A 22,589-nucleotide genomic window follows, 5' to 3' on the forward strand; every position below is an offset into this window, starting at 1 on the left:
CCTGTTCAGGCATCCATTTTCCATGTACATGTGTTTTTCATTATACTTTATGGTGCTGTTCTCACAATCATAATTATACAAAAAAATTAATGCAGAAAAGTCCATTATTGATCAGAGTCACGGATGAAAATGATCAATATAACTCCATGGGTCCGGGAAAATCGCAGACAGCGCATGGATGCTACCTGTATATTGTCCATTTTTAACATTGCAATGGATAGAAGCTCAGACTTTATTTTTTCTGGATACAAGAAAATTACTAATAAATTTCAAACCGATTAAGTAAAATAGGTTACTTGCATTTTGTCGTAAAAGTTCTCGATCACTGACAGCAAACAAATATCAGGAAAATGGTGACGTATTAACACACAAGGTTTATTAGAAAGTTATAACATTTTTCATGTAAAGAAATTAAAGCGATATTCCCATCTCTATCTCAATTTGTATTAGATGTAATAAAAATACCTCCAATCAGAAATGTAGTATAGTTCTTCTGATTAGCTTTGTTGCTTACCCCATGTGCAGGGCATTGCAGTAACTAAGGTATCCATAGATATGACTACTCATATAGTGACAGTTAGCTAGTTGTTAGTGGCCGTAACCATGGATACCTAAGCTACTGCGAAGCCCTGCACATGGGGGTAAGCGACATAGCTAATCAGAAGAACTATACAATACTATTTCTAACTGGAGGTATTTGGTAATATTATTATATTATTATTACACCTTTTACAATTGGGATTGGATCTTGGAGCTGGAAATACCCTTTTAAGCTTTATTTAAGTGAACCCAGATGACCCCTAGCTTCTCTGTCTTACGTCACTGAGCATTTTGGTTTTTGGATGAGTTTTGGTTGATTCTTTGGGATATGGTGATGGTTTGAGTAATAGGTCTATGCCAAGATGAAAGCAATCAGGTCTATGATTATCGCTAATTATTCAACTGACCACATAGATCAGTGCTGTATGTCATACCCTACAGCTGGCCAATCTCAGCGCTCACACACCGCCGCGTGCACAGGTCTCAGGGTATAGAGGGGATACGTTACAGATGTATTTGTGATGTGGATTGCAAACAAAACACTATTCACAGCAACAAGAATATGTAAGGGCCATTAATCAAAATGTTAGACCGCATCCCCAGGTTATTTCATCTAATTAGCATTGCATCATGCTGAGGGGTTAGTGCACGGCTTTCTTCAAAGAAAGCTTCAGACAGAGGCACAGGAAGCAATTACAGGCCCAAGCTTTGGCCGCAACGATGGATATAAGATCACTTTTATTAGTACTTCTTTGCCTCAAAATCATTGTGGTTTAGTAATGACATCACGGGTTACTAATATGTCGATATTTTCTTTTCATGCTAAGTATCAAGAACGACCAAGTGACTTTGCCACACTTTTCAGATAATCAGCAAAATGGTTTAAAAGGAATGTATCATCAGAAAGTGATCTATCATTTAAGTCATATTTTTCTCCTAAATATATTAAAAATATGTTATAAAAAAATGTTGTTTTCTTGTTTTGTTTTTTACATTGCAATCTGTATTAAAAAAAAAAATAGAAATCTTGCGATATACCATACACACTGGGGCTATTTTAGTCTCAAAATTCCTGTTCCTTACAGAAGATTTTTCTGAAGCCTCATTATCATCACAGGCAGGAATTCAATGACAGGTGTTCAAAAAGACATTGAAATAGCCTAAAAGGAATGTATCATCAGGAAATGATCTTTTATTTAAATCATATTTTTGTGCTAAATGTATTAAAAAAAATAATCAAAAAAATTTTTCTGGCCGCTTCTACCACTGATCTGGTGCAGAGAAGCTGACCATTTACTACCACGTTCTCCCACAGATTACAGTCAATCACTGGGGGTTCCAGCAATGGAACACTCTGTCATCAGCTTATCTATATATATAATCTTCAGTTGGCCGCTGTCCCTGAATCCCATAAGGCACCGCGGCAGTCAGTTGTGCAGGAGAAGTTCATGGCCGCAAGGCGCAGTAACAGCTGCGTCATTAATGCGCATGCGCGGGAATAGCGGTGACGTGTATGTGACTTGCCCAGGTGCAGTTCGTGGCCGCAATGCCTCAAACTGCGACTGCGCAAGTGACATCACGTCACCGCTATTCCCGCGCATGCGCAGTAACAACCACAACTGCGTGCTCTACTCACGCATGCGAGGTAACGACGTAGCTGTTGCTGCCCCCGAATCCCATAAGGCACCAAGGCAGTCAGTTGTGCAGTTCGTGGCCACAAGGCCACGAACTGCGCCTGCGCAAGTGACATACACGTCTCCGCTATTCCCACACAGGTGCAGTAACAGCTGTATCATTACTACGCATGCACGGGAATAGCGGTGACGTGTATGTCACTTGCGCAGGTGCAGTTCGTGGCCGCAAGGCCACAACCTGCGCCTGCGCAAGTGACATCACACCACCGCTATTTCCGCGCATGTGCAGTAACAGCCACAGCTGCACACTCTACCCACGCATGCGCGGTAACGACGCGGTTGCTACTGCGCCTGTGTGGGGAACACCGCACCCCCGATGCAATAGCATCGGGCCTATTTCTAGTCTTCGAATTAAAAGGCGTTGTCCTCCTCAAAATATTTTTTTTCTGATGAAATCAAGAGAGGTTTTGTATGAAGATGACAGATCTGGTAAAAAGCAATATTTAGTTAAGTCCTAATATCATCAGGAGATCTAAAGTAAAATTTGATATTCCTTCCAGGAGGCTTTGTTTCCATACTAATATGCTATAATTTCTTACAGGCACGTCTGCCTCTGAAGTGGATGGCGCCAGAGAGTATTTTCGATAAGGTTTACACTACTCAGAGTGATGTCTGGTCCTTTGGGGTGCTGCTATGGGAAATCTTCTCGCTTGGTAAGTCAATTGATGGGGACTGTTTCATTTCTGATGTTGAATTTTGAACTCTTTCCTGAAATATTCTATCCATTATATAGTTTACTCAAACTTAAAATTGTAACATCAAGAAGGAAACGTTGTGGAATTATGTAAATTCCATGATCTATCAATATGTTAATGATAGTCAAAAGATGAAAAACTGGAAGCAAAATTTTCAAAACATATCTATTCAGAATCGAGCGTGAGCCCCACACAGAGAAATCCCCACACTTACATTCTTTGGGTGTTATGTCTGAAAAATGTTCTGCCACGCTGAATGCACTTGTCATACAGTGACTGTATGTAATTAGAGAAAGGGGCCCTGCATTGCTCCTAGGGCTGGGATGCTAACTAACCCTGCTCCCAAAGGTACCTCTGAAGGTGAAGATGTATGGGCCACCAGCCTTACTATTCTCTTGGTATACCCTAAGCCATCACCTCCCCCTCCCCAGGAGGCCTGGGACAAAATGCTAGTGTATAAACACATAAGACAAACAGGGATAACAAAAAGCAATACACAAAACACTCACCAAGTGTATATAGGGAAGGATAGGAATGTACAAACCAAAGGGGAAAAGTACAATGAGGAAAACATACAGTCAAAAACAGCATGCAACAATCACCAGTAGCAACAACGCTCTCTATGTCAGCACAGCAACTTCAAAGATCAAGGAAGTAAAACTTTCACTGGCAAGGAAGAGGACTGGCCAGATTTTATAGCTAGAGGAAAAGACCAGGTCAGAAACAGCTGTGAGATGGAGCTGCAAGTTTCTAACAGCATAGAAAGGGTCATTAACCTCTTCAGCAGAAAATGAAATGAAATCCATTTAACATGAAACACAAACACACAGGCTAAATGGAAGATCTGTGATTCATATTATGTAGTGATCATCTAACCGCAGATCTCCCAGGAGGACATGACCCACTCATAACAGCACTTTTGCAAATCATCAAGATGCACTGCTGGCAGCTCAATGTTCAGTTGCCGACCAATGATGTTCTAGATGTGCTTGATGTAAGATAAATCCAGAGACGCTGTAGGCCATTCTAGCATCTTTAGACCAAACCATCTGTTCACATTAGTACCAATGACATGCAGACTAACATTTTCATGGAAAAAATGGCTCCTGGGACACTTTGGAGAAATAGCCGTACCATTGGTTACACAACCCAATCAATGCAATGCTGAGCTGTTAGTGTACCTTAAATGAAGGCTAGAGGAGTCTGGTTACCATACACTATGCAAATCCACACCATAATTTCAGGAGTAAGACCAGGAAGGCCTCTTCATAGAGTTGCCCATATGGTCTCCAAATAGAGACTCAAGGCTGGCATGGAATAATGGAGGCTGGAATGGAGGTCTATCGATTTCAGTGATTCTCACTTTTGTCTTGTATGTAATAATAAGCCGGAGGTTGGTCTGGAAACAACGTGAGAAGCGCCATGAATAAGCCTTCAAGAGGGAATGTCAGTCCTTCTCCCGGGAGTATGGTGTGGGGTGGCATAATGTACAGTAGTCGGACAACTTTAATCTTCATTCCATTCTAACAGCTGTTACATTGATTTAGTTGTGGAACCAATGGAGCCATTTTGTTAACATGACACCAGGCCGCATGCTGCTTGTGCTACTGAGAGGAGTCTGCGTAATCTAATGTTCTACCATGGCCAGCAGCGTCTTGTTTCCCTTTGAGCACATGTGGGACATCGTTTCATTAATTGCAAAGGGAGCTGCCAGCAGTGGATCTTGATGATTTGCGCTCCTAAGTGCATTCAGTGTGGCAGAACACCCACCATTGGTAAGCAGATAACTCAGCAAGCTTTTGATAACCTTATTGATAGCAGGTCGAGGCTTGTAATTACAGGGATTACTGCACATGGCTCTCATACTAGATTCTGAATAAATCGAGATATTTTGAGAATGTTTCCATTTTTTTTCATCATTTTCATTTTAATATTAACATGTCTATCCATCCTATTATTTCCATAATTCCATGACTTTTCCTTCTCTGTGTTGCAATTTCAATGTTGAGGATTATATCTAATTTTATACCTCTATCATTTGCCGTTCCATATTGGCACTACGCGACAATATATTTAATGGTAAATAGTTAAGGGATGTGTAGGGTTGCAAAATTGAAAAAATGCATTATTAAAATGATTAAAATAATGTGATTTTCAATGAAAGAATGAATCCCACTACACTTGGATGATCAAATATTTCCGAAATCCTATGTGCTCTTATTGATCTATTGTAAAGAAAAAGCAGAGAAATTGAGCCACCGTCCTCTTAATGGTAACCTCAGTGACTATCTACTATTCCTGTCCTTTATCCTGTTACAGTATTGATAAATCTTTTTCTACCTTTCTGGGTAGGTAAAGAATGCTTGAAGAGTTATTCACATCTCACCCGTTCACGGCTAAGGTGTTGGCAGGATTATACAGAGCTCAGAATGCTGAGCACTGCTACGTCTGCAGCAGAGAAAACGTCAGTGGAATCTGTCCCTACATCATGCTTCTGTCATATTACATAGTGTGTGTTTCAATACAATCAGTGTCTTATCAGCAGGAGATTATCACTAGAGGACAAGCTGCCTTGTTTCTCCTGGTCCAACCTTTCCCACAGCTCTCTGTCACTACACAATGTGCACAGAAACCTGTGGTATAGGCGGGTTATACAGGGCTCAACAAGTGACCTCTGCTAGATCTGTAGAAGATAAAATTATGATTCTATCATAACTGCTGCACCCAGTAAAGTAACACATTGCTGGAATCAGGGTCTCTGTCCTTACATCATGCTGCTGTCAGATTACATAGCAACAAACTGCTGGCAGATTTCCTATAAAAAGAACCTGTTGTGTTGAAAATTGTATCTGATCTGCAGGTGGAATGTTATATAGTAAGGGGGAGCTGATCAGATTAATATAGGTTTCAGTAAAACTTTCATTTTATTCATAGAAATCCCAGATGTTTGTATGCATGTGTGTCCAGTGGGCGGTCTGATTCAGTGACTGACAGTCTTCATTGTGTGACTGCACATGCTCAGATAGCCATCAATCACTGAGTAGGACTGCCCACTGGACTTAGGTACAAACACCAGGGGTTTCAATGATTAAATACAAATTATAGTTAATCTTTTCCACCAGACCTATACAGCATTCTGCTCAGCATTTCCTTCCCTACATCATGCTCTCCGCAGACAGGACGTGACAGATTGCCTTTAATAAGAGATGTGTAAGTGCATAAACCTGTATGTAATGAGTTGCTCCTAATAGTTCCTAGCAAGTAGCTACTAGGACAGTGTCAAATACAGCCCAGGCATTCTCCACCACCAGGGGTATCGCAGTTGCATGGCCTCTAAGTTACAGTAGTTACGGCACTGGCAGAAGCCAATTAGTACTGAATATTACTAAAGGCCCCGTCTCACTAAGCAATCTCGGTAGCGAGATCGCTGCTGAGTCACAACTTTTGTGACGTAACAGCGATCTCACCAGCGAGATCACTGTGTGTGACAGCGATCAGCGAGCGGCCCCCCTGCCGGTATCGCTGATCGCTGCAAGAAATCTCTGGACATTTCTTTGGTCGCTGGTCTCCCGCTGACCAGCACGCATCGCTGTGTGTGACAGCGGGAGACCAGCGATCAGGTGTAAAAAATAATAAAAAAAATAAAAAATATAGTTATTCTCACCTTCCGATGTCCCGTTCAGCCATCCGGCCTCTCTCCACGCTACGGTCCCAGTGATCCTTTGCACGAATGACCGCGAGACTTTGTTATCCCGCGAGACCGTGACATCTCGCGGTCATTCGTGCAAAGGATCACTGGGACCGGAGCGTGGAGAGAGGCCGGAAGACTGCGCGGGACATCGGATGGTGAGAATAACTATATTTTTTATTTTGATTCTATTTTTTACAGGATGGCCAGCGATGCCGGGCGCTCGGCATCGCTGTGCTGATCGCTGGTGAAGCTGTCTGTGTGACAGCTCACCAGCAATCACATAGCGACTTACTAGCGATCCTGACACCTTGATATCGGTGTCGGGATCGCTGGTAAGTCGCTTAGTTTGACGGGGCCTTAAAACAGAACATCAGAATATTACAAAAGGTGATGTTCTATATTGTTACATTACAGGTGCCTCCCCGTATCCCGGAGTCCAAATTAATGAAGAATTTTGTCAACGTCTAAAAGAAGGAACGCGCATGCGGGCTCCTGAGTATGCGACCATAGACATGTAAGAGAAATTGAACATTTCTATGCACATAACACATATAGGTCAGGCACATGATATGCCGCTAAAAGATCGGCCCGTTCTCATGAGTACGATATGGAAGCCAAATCACATTTCTTAAACTCTTAAAATCAGAATTGAACTGGGTCACCAATATTTTCCTTTTGATAACTATCAAGTTGGCAACATTTAAGGCAACTGAAAGCTACATATCATTCCACCCAAGTATTCGTAGTGTTCCTGGCAGCCATTCATTGAACCCCCTCCGTGAACAGAAACCCGGTTATTACAAGCCGCCATCGTGCCGAGGTCGCTGCTTGTAATGTTCAGGCCTAGAGAAGACACTTTCTGATATTTATCCCTGGCAGACACTTTTTAGACTTTTGTACCTTTTATACTGTAGTTTCTTGTGGGGGAAACCTACTGACGCCTGTGATAACCATTCATTTCTGTAGTGAACAGGCAATAAGAATCCTGATTTTAGCTTTTCCTCACTTACACATGCTGATAGCAAATTAATATGAGCTCATATTTTCCAGTTATTTGGTTAAAAAAAAATCAAACACTTTATTAGGGTTATTCAACGTTTCGCCTGTTCAGGATCCTCATGAATTAGCTCAAGCGGGCAGTCACTATGAGGAGTATAACTCCAGAGGACTTGACAGATCCATTAATTACACAGACAGCCCATTTATTTTAATGATCAATGTGTAATTCTTCATTTCCCCTCCGGGGTCGCTGCAGGAAAACTGAAGACTTACTGTGAATTACCTTTAGCATTCCATATGTTTCCTGGAGTTCTCTAAAGCGCGACTGTCTGTAAACACAATAAAATGAGAAGATTTGTTGATTTTATGATGAATCTAACAGCAAGAGCTTCATATTTATGAAGTTTTGCAATTAGACAAATTGGGTCTTAAACAGTTTCTACTGAACTTATTGGTTTGTGGACGTAATTCAATGAAATGCTGGCTCCTTCAGAGCCAGAAATGCTCTTCATAGCCAAAGTATAATTATGGAATGCAGAGTTTGTAGCTGTCCCTGGGCCCAAATTTTTCATAAGCCTAATGTAAGGAGAAGATGACTCTGAATGATTCATGATAGTTATGGGCCCTTTACAAATTTTGGATTGGGCCTAGAAACTTTGTTTGTAGACGCTCCCTACATTCTTAGGCCCCGATTTCGAAATAATGAGTTTTGGACACGGATTCTTTTGCGGCATAAATTATGATGAATCTGTCAGGCGTTCTTCACCACTCCTCGTCTAGTCTGAGCTCTCAGCACTTTTCAAAAAGTTGGGAATCACAACGTTTTTGTGCAACTTCAAGAAGTCTGTGACATTTCAAGCACTTTTAAGCCCAGAATTCTGCAGTTCCATTTATTTGTGAACTAATTGAGTATTGTTTTTTTATTATAGTTATCGGATCATGTTAAGCTGCTGGCATGGAGATCCCAAGGAGCGACCAATATTCTCTGACCTGGTTGAAATTTTGGGGGACCTCCTACAAGAAAATGTACAGCAGGTATAAGGGCCGGGGTCTTGATGGTGCTTTGAAGGGTTGTTCTAATATTCTATCTTTGGGATCACATCGCTCCCTGCCTCCCGGCTTCCTGCTTTTCCAGGGGGTGGTGCTCTCCTGAAGATTGACATTTCGGACCGGCGGCATTGTCGCACAGCTGCTGGTCTGAACTAAGCGCTCTCCCATGCTGCTAGAAGGCACAGCTTTGCCTCTGTAGCATGGAAGAAGTGCAGGGAGTCTTAGGATAGTTGGTTCCAGAGATGAGATCAGCTTCAGGGCACTTTGGTAAGTTCTAAAGCATAGAGCCTGAAAGCGGCATAAGCTCCTTACTGGATAATCGTTCACGGAGACTGCAGGGTGTGTAAAAACCGAAGCACCAAACTTCATGCTATAAAATTAAAAATCCCACCGTCCTAAAGCACAGAGAGGAGTGTTAATAGGAGGTACGCTGCAAAGTTGCTTGTTTTTACAAGCCTCTTGAAATTTTTCCTATTCAAGAACTTGAGACAACGGTTTTAAAAAATGCTAAATGAAATATTTCAACAGGTTTTTGACAGCAGAATGATGTAGGGACTGAGAGCCTGATTCTAGTGATGTATAACTTGCTAGGCTGTGTGTTGCTGTTTCAATAAAATTAGTGTTTTATTAGCTGCAGATTATCACAACAGGACTAGCTTCTTCATTCCTCCTAGTCCTGCTGCTCTATGTAACCCCGCCCCTAGCACTGATTAGTGACTATCTCACAGTAAGCTGCCAATCAGTGGTGTGGGCGGGGTTATACAGAGCTCAGCATTCTGAGCTCTGCTAGATCTGCAGCAAAGAAACCAGTGATTCTATCAAAGTGACAGCAAGCAAGAAACACATCAGTGATATCAGGGTCTCTGACCCTACATAATGCTGCTGTAAGATTACATAGCATAAACCTGGTGACAGATTCCCTTTAACTCCTTCCTGACATCAGATGTACTATCCCGTCCATGGGACCCGGGCCCCTATGCCCATGGACGGGATAGTACGTCTACCACGATCAGCGGCGCCCACGTGGTGAGCGCCACTGATCGCGGCCGGGTGTCAGATGATTATCACAGCTGACCCCCGGCACTATGTGTCAGGGGTGGTCACGGACCGCCCCCGACACGTTAACCCCTTGCACACCGCGATCAAACATGATCGTGGTGTACCGGGGGTTAAAGGGAAGCATCGGCAGGGAGGGGGCTCCCTCCGTGCTTCCCTGAGCCCCCCACGGCAGCGCAATGTGCAGCGCTGCTGCGGGGGTCTCTTTCCCTACAGGCCCCCGAATCCAAGATGGCGACGGGGGCCTTCGGGGGCCTGTAGGGGGCTGACTTCCTCAGTGCCTGCAAAGCGCAGGCATGAGGAAGTCTGCAGAACTGCCTGTGACTGATTGCTCTTCTGTCACAGGACAGTGATGTCCCACCTGGGACTATGTAATAAAGTTAAAAAAAAAAAAAAAAAAAGCGTTAAAATAATTTAAAAAAAATCGCCAAATAAATTAGAAAAAAAAGAAAATATTCCCACAATAAATCCATTTTTTGGAAATAAAAAAAAAAAAACAATAAAAGTACACATATTAGGTATCGCCGCGTCCGTAACGACCCGCCCTATAAAACTATCCCATTAGTTAACCCCTTTAGCGAACCCCTTAAAAAATAAAAATAAAAAACGAAGCAAAAAATAATGATTTATTATCATACCGCCAAACAAAAAGTGCAATAACGCGCGATCAAAAAGACGCATATAAATATCCATGGTACCACTGAAAACATCATCTTGTCCCGCAAAAAACGAGCCGCCACACAGCATCGTCAGCGAAAAAATAAAAAAGTTATAGCTTGCAGAATAAAGCGATACAAAAATTATTATTTTTTATATAAAATAGTTTTCATTGCATAAAACCGACAAAACATAAAAAAACGACCTAAATGAGGTATCGCTGTAACCGTACTGACCCGAAGAATAAAACCGCTTTATCAATTTTACCGCACGTGGAACGCTGTAAACGCACCCCCCCCAAAAGATATTCATGAAACGCTGGTTTTTGTTCATTCTGCGTCCCAAAAATCGGAATAAAAAGCGATCAAAAAATGTCACGTGCCCGAAAATGGTACCAATAAAAACGACAACTCGTCCCGCAAAAAATAAGACCTCATATGACTCAGTGAGTCAAAATAAGGAAAAATTATAGCTCTCAATATGTGGTGATGCAAAAACTATTTTTACAATAAAAAGCGTCTTTTAGCGTGCGACAGCCGCCAAAAATAAATACCGCCATAAATAGTAAATCAAACCCCCCGTTATCACCCCCTTAGTAAGGGAAAAATAATAAGATTAAAAGAAAATGTATTTATTTCCATTTTCCCATTAGGGTTAGGGTTAGGGTTAGGGCTAGGGTTAGGGCTCAGATTAGGGTTAGGGGTGTGTTGGGGTTAGGGTTGGAGTTATAATTGGGGGGTTTCCACTGTTTGGGCACATCAGGTGCTCTCCAAATGCAACATGGCGTCTGATCTCAATTCCAGCCAATTCTGAGTTGAAAAAGTCAAATGGTGCTCCTTCCCTTCCAAGCTCTGCCATGCGCCCAAACAGTGTTTTACCCCCACATGTAGGGTATCAGCCTACTCCGGACAAATTGCAAAACAACTTTTGGGGTCCAATTTCTCCTGTTACCGTTAGGAAAATAAAAAATTGGGGGCAAAAATATCATTTTTGTGGAAAAAAATGATTTTTTTTATTTTCACGCTCGGGCGTTATAAACTTCTGTGAAGCACTTGGGGGTTCAAAGTGCTCACCACACATCTAGATAAGTTCCGTGGGGGGTCTAGTGTCCAAAATGGGGTCACTTGTGTGGAGTGTCAATAGTTTAGGTAGATTAGGGGCTCTCCAAACGCACATGACACCCGCAGACCATTCCATCAAAGTCCGCATTCCAAAACATCACTACTTCCATTCCGAGCCCCGACGTGTGCCCATACAGTAGTTTTCTCCCACAAATGGGGTGTCAGCGTACTCAGGACAAATTGGACAACAACTTTTGGGGTTCAATTTCTCCTGTTACCCTTGGGAAAATAAAATAATTGGGGACTAATTGATCATGTTTGTGGAAAAAAATATGATTTTTTTATTTTCATGCCCGGGCATTATAAACTTCTGTGAAGCACTTGGGGGTTCAAAGTGCTCACCACACATCTAGATAAGTTCCGTGGGAGGTCTAGTGTCCAAAATGGGGTCACTTGTGTGGAGTTTCAATAGCTTAGGTAGATCAGGGGCTCTCCAAACCCACATGACACCCGCAGACCATTCCATCAAAGTCTGCATTCCAAAACGTCACTACTTCCCTTCCGAGCCCCGACGTGTGCCCATACAGTAGTTTTCTCCCACAAATGGGGTGTCAGCGTACTCAGGACAAATTGGACAACAACTTTTGGGGTCCAATTTCTCCTGTTACCCTTGGGAAAATAAAAAAATTGGGGACTAATTGATCATGTTTGTGGAAAAAATACGATATTTTTATTTTCATGCCCGGGCATTATAAACTTCTGTGAAGCCCTTGGGGGTTCAAAGTGCTAACCACACAACTAGATAAGTTCCTTAGGGGGTCTAGTTTCCAAAATGGGGTCATTTGTGGGGGGTTTCCACTGTTTAGGTACATTAGGGGCTCTCCAAAGGCAACATGACACCCGCAGACATTCCATCAAAGTCTGCATTCCAAAACGTCACTACTTCCCTTCCGAACCCCGACGTGTGCCAATACAGTAGTTTTCTCCCACAAATGGGGTGTCAGCGTACTCACGACAAATTGGACAACAACTTTTGGGGTTCAATTTCTCCTGTTACCCTTGGGAAAATAAAAAAATTGGGGACTAATTGATCATGTTTGTGGAAAAAATATGATTTTTTTATTTTCATGCCCGGGCATTATAAACTTCTGTGAAGCACTTGGGGGTTCAAAGTGCTCACCACACATCTAGATAAGTTCCGTGGGGGGTCTAGTGTCCAAAATGGGGTCACTTGTGTGGAGTTTCAATAGTTTAGGTAGATCAGGGGCTCTCCAAACGCACATGACACCCGCAGACCATTCCATCAAAGTCTGCATTCCAAAACGTCACTACTTCCCTTCCAAGCCCCGACGTGTGCCCATACAGTAGTTTTCTCCCACAAATGGGTTGTCAGCGTACTCAGGACAAATTGGACAACAACTTTTGGGGTCCAATTTCTCCTGTTACCCTTGGGAAAATAAAAAAATTGGGGACTAATTGATCATGTTTGTGGAAAAAATACGATTTTTTTATTTTCATGCCCGGGCACTATAAACTTCTGTGAAGCCCTTGGGGGTTCAAAGTGCTAACCACACATCTAAATAAGTTCCTTAGGGGGTCTAGTTTCCAAAATGGGGTCATTTGTGGGGGGTTTCCACTGTTTAGGTACATTAGGGGCTCTCCAAAGACAACATGACACCCGCAGACCATTCCATCAAAGTCTGCATTCCAAAACGTCACTACTTCCCTTCCGAGCCCCGACATGTGCCCATACAGTAGTTTTCTCCCACATATGGGGTATCAGCGTACTCAGGACAAATTGGACAACAACTTTTGGGGTCCAATTTCTCCTGGTACCCTTGGGAAAATAAAAAAATTGGTGACTAAAAGATCATGTTTGTGGAAAAAATACGATTTTTTTATTTTCACGCTCGGGCGTTATAAACTTCTGTAAAGCACTGGAGGGGTCAAAGTGCTCACCACACATCTAGATAAGTTCCTTGGGGGTCTAGTTTCCAAAATGGTGTCATTTGTGGGGGGTTTCCACTGTTTTGGTACATCAGGGGCTTTCCAAACGCAACATGGTGTCAGATCTCTATTCCAGCCAAAAACGTCAAATGGCGCTGCTTCCCTTCCGAGCTCTGCCATGCGCCCAAATAGTGGTTTACCCCCACATGTGGGGTATCAGCGTACTCAGGACAAATTGCACAATAACTTTTAGGGTCCTGTTACCCTTTGAAAAATAAGAATTGAGGGTGAAAAGATCATTTTTGTGGAAAAAATATGATTTTTTAATTGTACGGCTGTATGTTATAAACTTCTATGAAGCCCTTGGGGGTTCAATGTTCTCACCACACATCTAGAAAAGTTCCTTGGGGGGTCTAGTTTCCAAAATGGTGTCATTTGTGGGAGGTTTCCACTGTTTTGATACATCAGGGGCTTTCCAAACGCGACATGGTGTCAGATCTCAATTCCAGCCAAAAACGTCAAATGGCACTGCTTCCCTTCCGAGCTCTGCCATGCGCCCAAATAGTGGTTTACCCCCACTTGTGGGGTATCAGCGTACTCAGGACAAATGGCACAATAACTTTTAGGGTCCTGTTACCCTTGGGAAAATAAAAATTGGGGGTGAAAAGATCATTTTTGTGGAAAAAATATGATTTTTTAATTGTACCGCTGTACGTTATAAACTTCTGTGAAGCCCTTGTGGGTTCCAAGTTCTCACCACATATCTAGATAAGTTCCTTGGGGGGTCTAGTTTCCAAAATGGGATCACTTGTGGGGGGTTTCCACTGTTTAGGTACATCAGGGGCTCTCCAAACGCGACATGGCATCCGATCTGAATTCCAGCCAATTTTGCATTGAAAAAGTCAAACGGCGCTCCTTCCCTGCTGAGGTCTGCCATGCGCCGAAACAGTGGTTCCCCCCAACATATCAGGTATCAGCGTACTCAGGACAAATTGCACAATAACTTTTGCAGTCCAATTTGTCCTGTTACCCTTGGTAAAATAAAAAAAATTGAACCTGAAGTATTTTTTTTGTGAAAAAAGTTAGATATTCATTTTTTTTTTTTTAAATATTCAAAAAATTCCTGTGACGCACCTAAAGGGTTAATAAACTTCTTGAATGTGGTTTTGTGCACCTTAAGGGGTGCAGTTTTTAGAATGGTGTCACTTTTGGGTATTTTCTATCATATAGACCCCTCAAAGTGGCTTCAAATGTGATGTGGTCCGTAAAAATAAAATGGTGTTGCAAAAATGAGAAATCGCTGGTCAATTTTTAACCCTTATAACTTCCTAACAAAAAAAATTTTGGTTCCAAAATTGTGCTGATGTAAAGTAAACATGTGGGAAATGTTACTTATTAAGTTTTTTGTGTGCCGTATCTCTGTGATTTAAGGGCATAAAAATTCAAAGTTGGAAAATTGCAAAATTTTCAAAATTTTCGCCAAATTTCCATTTTTTCACAAATAAACGCAAGTTATTTGAAAGAAATTTTACCACTATCATGAAGTACAATATGTCACGAGAAAAAAAATGTCAGAATCACCGGGATCCATAGAAGCGTTCCAGAGTAATGACCTCATAAAGGGACAGTGGTCAGAATTGTAAAAATTGGCCCGGGCATGAACGTGCAAACCACCCTTCGGGGTGAAGGGGTTAAGTATAAGCGCAGTCATCAGTTCATTCATTTAGGAACAAATCAGTTCACAAAGAAGTGCTATATATACATAAATAATTCCCTAAAATGTTGTTAAACCTACATACCAAGCAAATAAATGTGAAAAAATAAGGATCATCTTTATATCATTGTAAACTCATATCATGCACAGGAAGGAAAAGACTACATCCCCCTCAATGATTCCCAGAGCTCAGAGGAAATGGACCTGTCCCAGTCACCAATCTGTCCACAAAACAACTCGGACGAGGAGGAATGTGACATGAGACTGCACTGCCATAACCTGGCTGTGAGGTAAGGCAATGTGTCATGGGGTAAAGTCTGAGATGAAATTGTGAGATCCTGTTACAAAACAGCTTAATCTAAAACCAATTTACAAAACAATTATAGAAAGCAAAAAAGTCACTTTATTGATTGTAGATAATATAACAGAATATATAAAAAACCATATAAAAGGGCATATGGCTGTCACAGAGAAATAGTGCGTAACTGAGCTGATCAATTCAACAAATGAACACATGGGGGTGACATACAACCACAAATATGTATGTATGAGCGCTAATAGTGGGCTGAAATAGGTAGTCTGGTTTGACGCTTTATCCTAAGTCATGTGGTCAAACTGGTAAAAGGGTCAACATTGACTTTTAGGATTGGTACTTCCAATAGATGGCACTAGAATTCAAGTCTCTCTATTCAACCCTAATGTATAGCACCCTGAGGTCTATGACAAGGAGCCCCAGTGTAGCACTCATCAATCCAGTTGCTTGAAACAGCCAACACAGAATAAAATATATGTCAGGCATGAAAAGTACAAAAGTCAGCCTCTCATAGCTCAATGCACCTTTCACACTGTACGTTTCGCTATGGACAGCTTTGTCAGGCAGTTTCAAGAAACTGGATTATTAATCAGTGCTAGAGGGAGGGTACCAGGGCCGGACTGGGACTAAAATTCAGCCCTGGCATTTGAAGTTACACAGGCCCACTAGTCACATGGTGACTATATAATATCTTTGTACACTTGTAGGTTACAAGAAGTGAGAGGAGATTAACACGACTATATAACATGTAGTCAGAGCTGTGCCCAGTATTTCAGCTCAGTCTAATTTATTGCTTTTAGGTACAGTACTCCTCCCAAATCTCTGTCCCCTTTTGTATGCATGATTACAGAATTCCTGGCAGAACTGCTCTCTATTGGGCAACCAGACCCCCTGGTCATACCTCCCAACTTTTGAAGAAGGGAAAGACGGACAAAGACTGCAAATTTTGGCCACGCCCAGCCACACCCATTTCATAACTAGTCACACCCATGTCCACACCTAATCGCACCCATTTAGCACTGCTGATCACACTGACTGGTACTGAGGGCACAGTGGCTGGCATTATGGGCACACTGACTGGTACTAAGGAAGAGAGAAAACAGAGAGAGAGAGAAAAAAGAAAACAGAGAGAGCGAGAAAGAAAGGGGAAAGAAAGAACAGTGAGAGACAGAGAAAGAACAGAGAGAGAAAGAAAGAGGGGAAAGAAAGAAAGAACAGAGAGAGACAGAGAAAGAACAGAGAGAGAAAGAAAGAAGTAAAGAAAAGAAAGAAAGAACAGAGACAAAGAGAGGAAAGAAAAAGAAAGAAAGAACAGAGAGAGAAAGAAAATGAGGGAAAGACAGAACAGAGAATGAAAGAAAAAGAGAGAAAGAAATAAAGAGAGATTCTACAAAGATACTATAGCAGCCCGGCTCCCATTGTAGTGCCCACCTGAGCCTCTCGGTGCAGGACCTATCATGATCCGCTCACATGGCCGGCATCCCCGATTCCAAAGCGATCCTGCTGTCTGCGCTGTCGGAGGAGGACACGGTGATGGATCTGAAGCATTCCTGGTTCCGTCACAATCTCCTCAAGAAATTATCTCATTTCCGGTCAGCTTCCAGCACATCACTTCAGGTGGAACGTCATGTGTGTGTTTCAAAATGCTCCTCGGGGCTCCGCCGTGTACTCCTGTGTCCGTGGGAAAAGCCCGCTTTGTATGCTTTGTACACACTTGGCTCCACTCCATACACACACGGCTCCTCTCCGTACACCTCGTACACACACGGCTCCGCTCCGTACACCTCGTACACACACGGCTCCGCTCCGTACACCTCGTACACACACGGCTCCGCTCCGTACACCTCGTACACAGGGCCCCGCTCCGAACACCTCGTACACACACGGCTCCTCTCCGTACACCTCGTACACACACGGCTCCGCTCCGTACACACACGGCTCCGCTCCGTACACCTCGTACACACACGGCTCCGCTCCATACACCTCGTACACACACGGCTCCTCTCCGTACACCTCATACACACGCGGCTCCGCTCCGTACACCTCTTACACACACACAGCTCTGCTACATCCACACTGTAAATCCTGACCCCACACATACTTACCTAAACCAGCACCATGACAACAGCACAGCAGAGTCTTGCAGACACCAAGAGGCAAGGCTGAGCGCACAGGACCTGTGATGAGGTCACAGGAGGGGCGGAGTCAGGGGAGACATGATCAGGGGTCTGGACAAAGGCTCCTGATCATGTGACCCCACTGACTCCTCCCCTCCTGTGACCTCATCACAGGTCCTGCGAACAGAGAGAGCAGGCAAGCGAGTGCGACGCTGTGAGTGGCTGCGGGGGCGGGGAGGAGGAGGTCTCATGCTAAGGCGAGGTTGGGGGGGGCGTGGCGGCTTATCTCCCTGCAGTGCGGGAGGAACTTGAAACTATCACCGCCATGCCCACAGGGGGCCAGCGGCAGGAGCAACAGTGGCCTCAGCAGCTGGCAAGCGGCCAGATGACGGCCCACGTGACAACGGCCCAGCGGGAAAATGCCCGGTTGGTTATATTGCCAATCCGGGCCTGGAGGGTACTGTGGTTTATCACCCATTCGGATGCATGGGAGGTAAACTGAAGAACACACTAGAGGCACCTAAGAAATGTATGGTGCTGCTGTGTTCCAGCTCATCAGTGGGGGTGCCGGGTGTAAGATACCCACCAATCTCATATTGATGACCTATCCTCCAGATAGGTGATCAATTATTCAGTCCTGGCACTACCCCTTTAAGATTCCTCTTACCCAAACCATTTTTTCTAGACATTTGTCCAATGTGCAAACAGGATTAAAAATGTTTCACAAGGCATATATGCCAGCATTGTGCTTACTTATTGTCTCCCGGCTTTCTTTAGGATTTTTTCATTTTCAAGATCCTCAGCTCGTCTGTCAGGAGGAATACCATTAAAACCCCATCTTCTCATACATTATTGGGGGATTCTAAACTAAAGGAGTTGTTGGGCCTTAGGCTACAAGTCTGCGATCCCTCTATGTGTCACTATGTGACTGCAGACATGTGACTCCTCACATTGTGCACACTGTGCGTTGTCTTGATTCTCTAGTGCCAGCAGGGTTGGTGTTAGGGCGGAACAAACTAGGCATTTTCCTAGTGCCACCACTTCCCCAGGGACCAGTGGCGTGCTGCTAATAGAGGCAATGAGGCCTGTGAGTCTTGGAGACCCTATGCCAGCGCCGTCTCCGTAGATATCAATATAGTTGAAAGCAATGATGGGGGAGGGAGTGTCAGGTGACGCTACCTCTCCCATCATTCCCCCTCTGCATCTGGAGTCAGACGCAGCGGGTGCAATGACGTCACTTCATCATGCCACGTTGTGCCAGATAGTGGAGCTGCAAACACCGGAGCAGTGGGGAAATGGGGAGAGGTGAGCATTGTATTTTTATTTTTTTTTAAATCAGTGAATGTGGTGGCCATAACACAAAAGGACTATGGGGTGTGTATTATATCATATGGGGGCTGTATTATGCCATATGGGGTGTGTATTATACTATATGGAGGCGCATTATGCTAAATGGGAACCGCATTATACTATATGGGACCACATTATGCTATATGGGACCACATTATGCTATATGCTGGCTGCGTTATGCTATATGGGGGCTAGATTATACTATATGGGTGCTGAGTTATACTATATGGGCACCGCATTATTCTGTGTGGGAGCTGCGTTATGCTATATGGGGCTGCATTATGCTATATGGGGGCTGCATTATACTATATGGGGGCTACATTGTGCTATATGGGGGCTGCATTATGCTTTACGGCACTACATTATGCTATATGAGGGCTTCATTATGCTACATATGGTCATGTGCCAACTAGATGTGCGCAGACTTTCTCAATGCAAGTATATTGAGAAAGGCCAGACAAGTCTAGTCGGAATGTGACCAGAAATATGCAAATCACATACTTGTGGTCATATGACCGCCCACCACCAGCGCAGGCATTGAAGAATCCTCTCAGCGTGCAATGCATGCGGTGTGAGGATTCACAAGTCTGTAGTCAAATAGAGTAAGTGCTGACTTATAACCTAAGCCTGGAAAACCCCTTTAATAAAATGTTTTTTCTATTCAGGATCCTACTTTATTAGCCAAGGTGGAGAACAACTATAGAGGTCCTCTCTTGGTCTGGAGGACCTGGCACATCCACTTAGTACACATACAACCATTGTCTAAAAAATGAAATATGTAATTCTTCATTTCACCTGCAATGGCACTACCACAAATTTGAACTTCTCCCACACAGACTACAGAGGGCTTTACTGTGAATCTGTTGCAATCACTAACATTTTTGAGCTTGTTCACTGTCGCTTTGGTCATCTCGGTTGTGAAGAGTATATATGAGTATATATATTAGTAACTTTCCTTTTTCTGGTCCACACAGGTATTACAACTGTGTTTCTTTTCCTGGCTGCTTCACTGGAGGCAATCAGATCCGGTGTCCATCAAGACTCAAAACATTTGAAGAATTTCCAATGACAAATGTGATGCATAAAGGTCACCCGGTGAGAGAAATCTGTCCTATGTATGTCTGCTGTGCAAAAATAAAAGGTTATTTGTAGAAAACCAATTATTTCCTCTCTGGGACATACCGCAGTTTAGGATTGTTGCAGGATATTGCAATGAGATAATCCAAACTCTAAGATGTCCTAAAAGAACATATAGACAGGGACTGTACTTATTAGACAATCCTTTAAGTGCTCTAGGAAATGTTTAACCTCCATTACTGTGGCTTCTGCAGCTGCCACTGTCATGCGTCTGTATTTGAATCCTTGAGCCTGTGCTCTGTTATTGGCTTATCTATCTGTTGAGCCATAGTAGTTAAACCTTTTCTCTGGGTGTTTATTGTCTGGTATTTTTGCTTTAGTCTTTTTAGGATGACAGGTGATTTTGTTAATTCATTTGTCTGCCCAATCACCTTTCAGGTGCAGCTATATATACTTTTCCCCTGCTGGTGTTTTCTACTGGTAATATTCTCATTTGAATGTCCAGCAATACTGCCGTTGTGTATGCCAGTCAGTGAAAGACCAGCTAGGGTTTATCTCTCTGCTGATATTACTTTTCACCCTGCACCTATCTTCTGTTTCTTGTTTAGGAAGTAGGCGGCATACTTTCCAGCAGTACGTTCCTTATCTTTTCGTGGTTTGTTTTAACTCACTCTGGAATCTCTTCTTATCACAGCACTCCTTCCCTTTTGTAGGTAAATTGCACTGTGTGCTTCACTCCGGTTCCTTAGGAGGAATGTGAAGCGCTTGACAGCCTTTTACCCTGCATAGGTCCGAGCTGCCATCTTTTAGTCTGTTTTTAGGGCTATGCCAGCCCACGTGGGAACTGCTAGGGACTGCAGGGTCAGGATCTCTAGTCTGTACAGGAACCTGCTGGGTCAGTTTCAGTTTTCTAGTTTTTTACCTATTTTGCCTTGTGAGGCTGTTACACAATAATAACACTCACCTTGTCAAGTTTAAAGTGGACGTCACCAGACTTAACAATACAACCTGTATACATTATTAAATAAATGTCTTATATCTGATGAGGCTTTTGTGTTTACTTTGAAAATCTATGTCAAAATGTATATATGACAGTTCCGCAATGTCCCTCCTCCCTGTTGCTGAGATCTCACACTGCTCTATACCAGCTGCAGCTGCCAATCTGGCTGGGGGCAGAGAATAAATACACCTGGACTCATAAGCTCTCTCACTTGTTAGCCGGACTCATCAAATGCACAAGGAATGAGTCTTTGATGTTGATTGTTGTCTCCAAACTAATGGTCATTATAATGGTTTTCTGTAGGACAATCAGACAGACAGTGGGATGGTACTGGCTTCAGAAGAACTGGAGAGGATAGAGAACAGACACAGGAGAGATGGAGTGTACAGGTGAGGAACTATAATACTTATTTTCAATTTTTGTGCGGATGGATGATAGGTCTTCTATGAAGGCATTGTCCATGATTAGTAAAAACCCATTGTCTTTTTTCATCTAAAAACAGAGACACCCCTTGTCCACCTTTAAAGATTGTTAAGCTTTTACAGTATACAGTATGTGTTTCATTGAGTCTTCATCTGTTTCTTCCACAGCAGTAAAAATTCTCGTAGAAATAAGGAAACTACAGCACCAAGCTGCTCATCCGTCCAGAACAGGAGTCAGTCATCATATCCGTCTTACAGTGGAGGGCAGACATTTTACAACAGTGAATATGGAGAGCTGTCTGAACAATCGGAGGGGGATAGCTTCACGCCCCCGGGAGGCTCTGGCAGTCCCGACCTCGTCCATGCTTCTTTCTTCTCTGATGAAAACTGAGGACCTTACAACTGGAAAAAGGCTTAAGCCACCATAGAGGCCTAGGCTTTGTCCCATCATACTCATAAATTATATCTGCCATATAAACCTAAAAAAGGTGGAATAAGGCCTCTCGAGGGCCTCTGAGTGACTGATGCTCAGGACTACTCAACAAGACAAATACCAACATGAACAATGAGAGAGTCGTTACTATGTCCCGTTCTCCCAGTGCTTGGAATTCAGAAGTGGACACATTATCGCAGACGTCATACGAATTCTATAAAGGAAGCGCATTCACAATGTCTGTATTCAGGATTTATGTATCCTATCTGCAAACTGAAACATTGGTCATTGCTTTTTGTCACAAAAATAATAATAGGAATTGATTCTATATCTTACATAAAGCTGCATTGAAAAGCTGTAGGTGCCAAATTGTTATGTTCACTATGGACGATATAGTATGAATATGTTCACTGAGCTAAGTCTAGTGAAACAATGGCGGGTAGTCCTCAATCCGTATTGGATAGAAGTGGATTTGAACCACAATATGTCCTCTCTCTCCACTGTCATCCATATACAGCCCCTAAACCACGAGGTCCGCGTTACACGGGATGGTAATAGCCGTGCTACTCACCACAGGAGTCATTTAGTACTGGTCTGATTACATCCTGCACATTCAGCGCCTGCAGGTGTGGTCATGGCCAGCACGCCTCATTTCATGGCACTTGAGGTGGATGTGGATGGAGTTGACTGATAATGATGTATTCCGGGATGTCGGTCCGGTCAGGAAGATCAGAGCTCATTTTTTCCTCCAGTGTGAGTACTGGAGCCTGCTA

The 22,589-nt window shown here is 43.1% G+C and overlaps 1 protein-coding gene across 1 annotated transcript in view; it reads left to right on the forward strand.

Annotated features, from left to right (window-relative positions):
• The window catches only part of FLT4 (fms related receptor tyrosine kinase 4), a 284,750-nt gene extending 262,578 nt beyond the window's left edge, over positions 1-22,172 (forward strand). Inside the window, exons 24-30 of the mRNA XM_073568005.1 lie at positions 2,776-2,887; positions 7,035-7,134; positions 8,549-8,654; positions 15,255-15,394; positions 19,859-19,979; positions 21,265-21,350; positions 21,552-22,172. Of these exons, the coding sequence (XP_073424106.1) occupies positions 2,776-2,887; positions 7,035-7,134; positions 8,549-8,654; positions 15,255-15,394; positions 19,859-19,979; positions 21,265-21,350; positions 21,552-21,774 (888 nt within the window). The 3' untranslated portion in view covers positions 21,775-22,172. The remainder of the gene's footprint in view (positions 1-2,775; positions 2,888-7,034; positions 7,135-8,548; positions 8,655-15,254; positions 15,395-19,858; positions 19,980-21,264; positions 21,351-21,551) is intronic.
• The last annotated feature ends 417 nt before the right edge of the window (positions 22,173-22,589 follow it).

The sequence above is a fragment of the Dendrobates tinctorius genome, unplaced genomic scaffold (genome assembly GCF_039654945.1).
Source record: "Dendrobates tinctorius isolate UK_male_01 unplaced genomic scaffold, ASM3965494v1 ptg000020l, whole genome shotgun sequence".
NCBI lineage: Eukaryota > Metazoa > Chordata > Amphibia > Anura > Dendrobatidae > Dendrobates > Dendrobates tinctorius.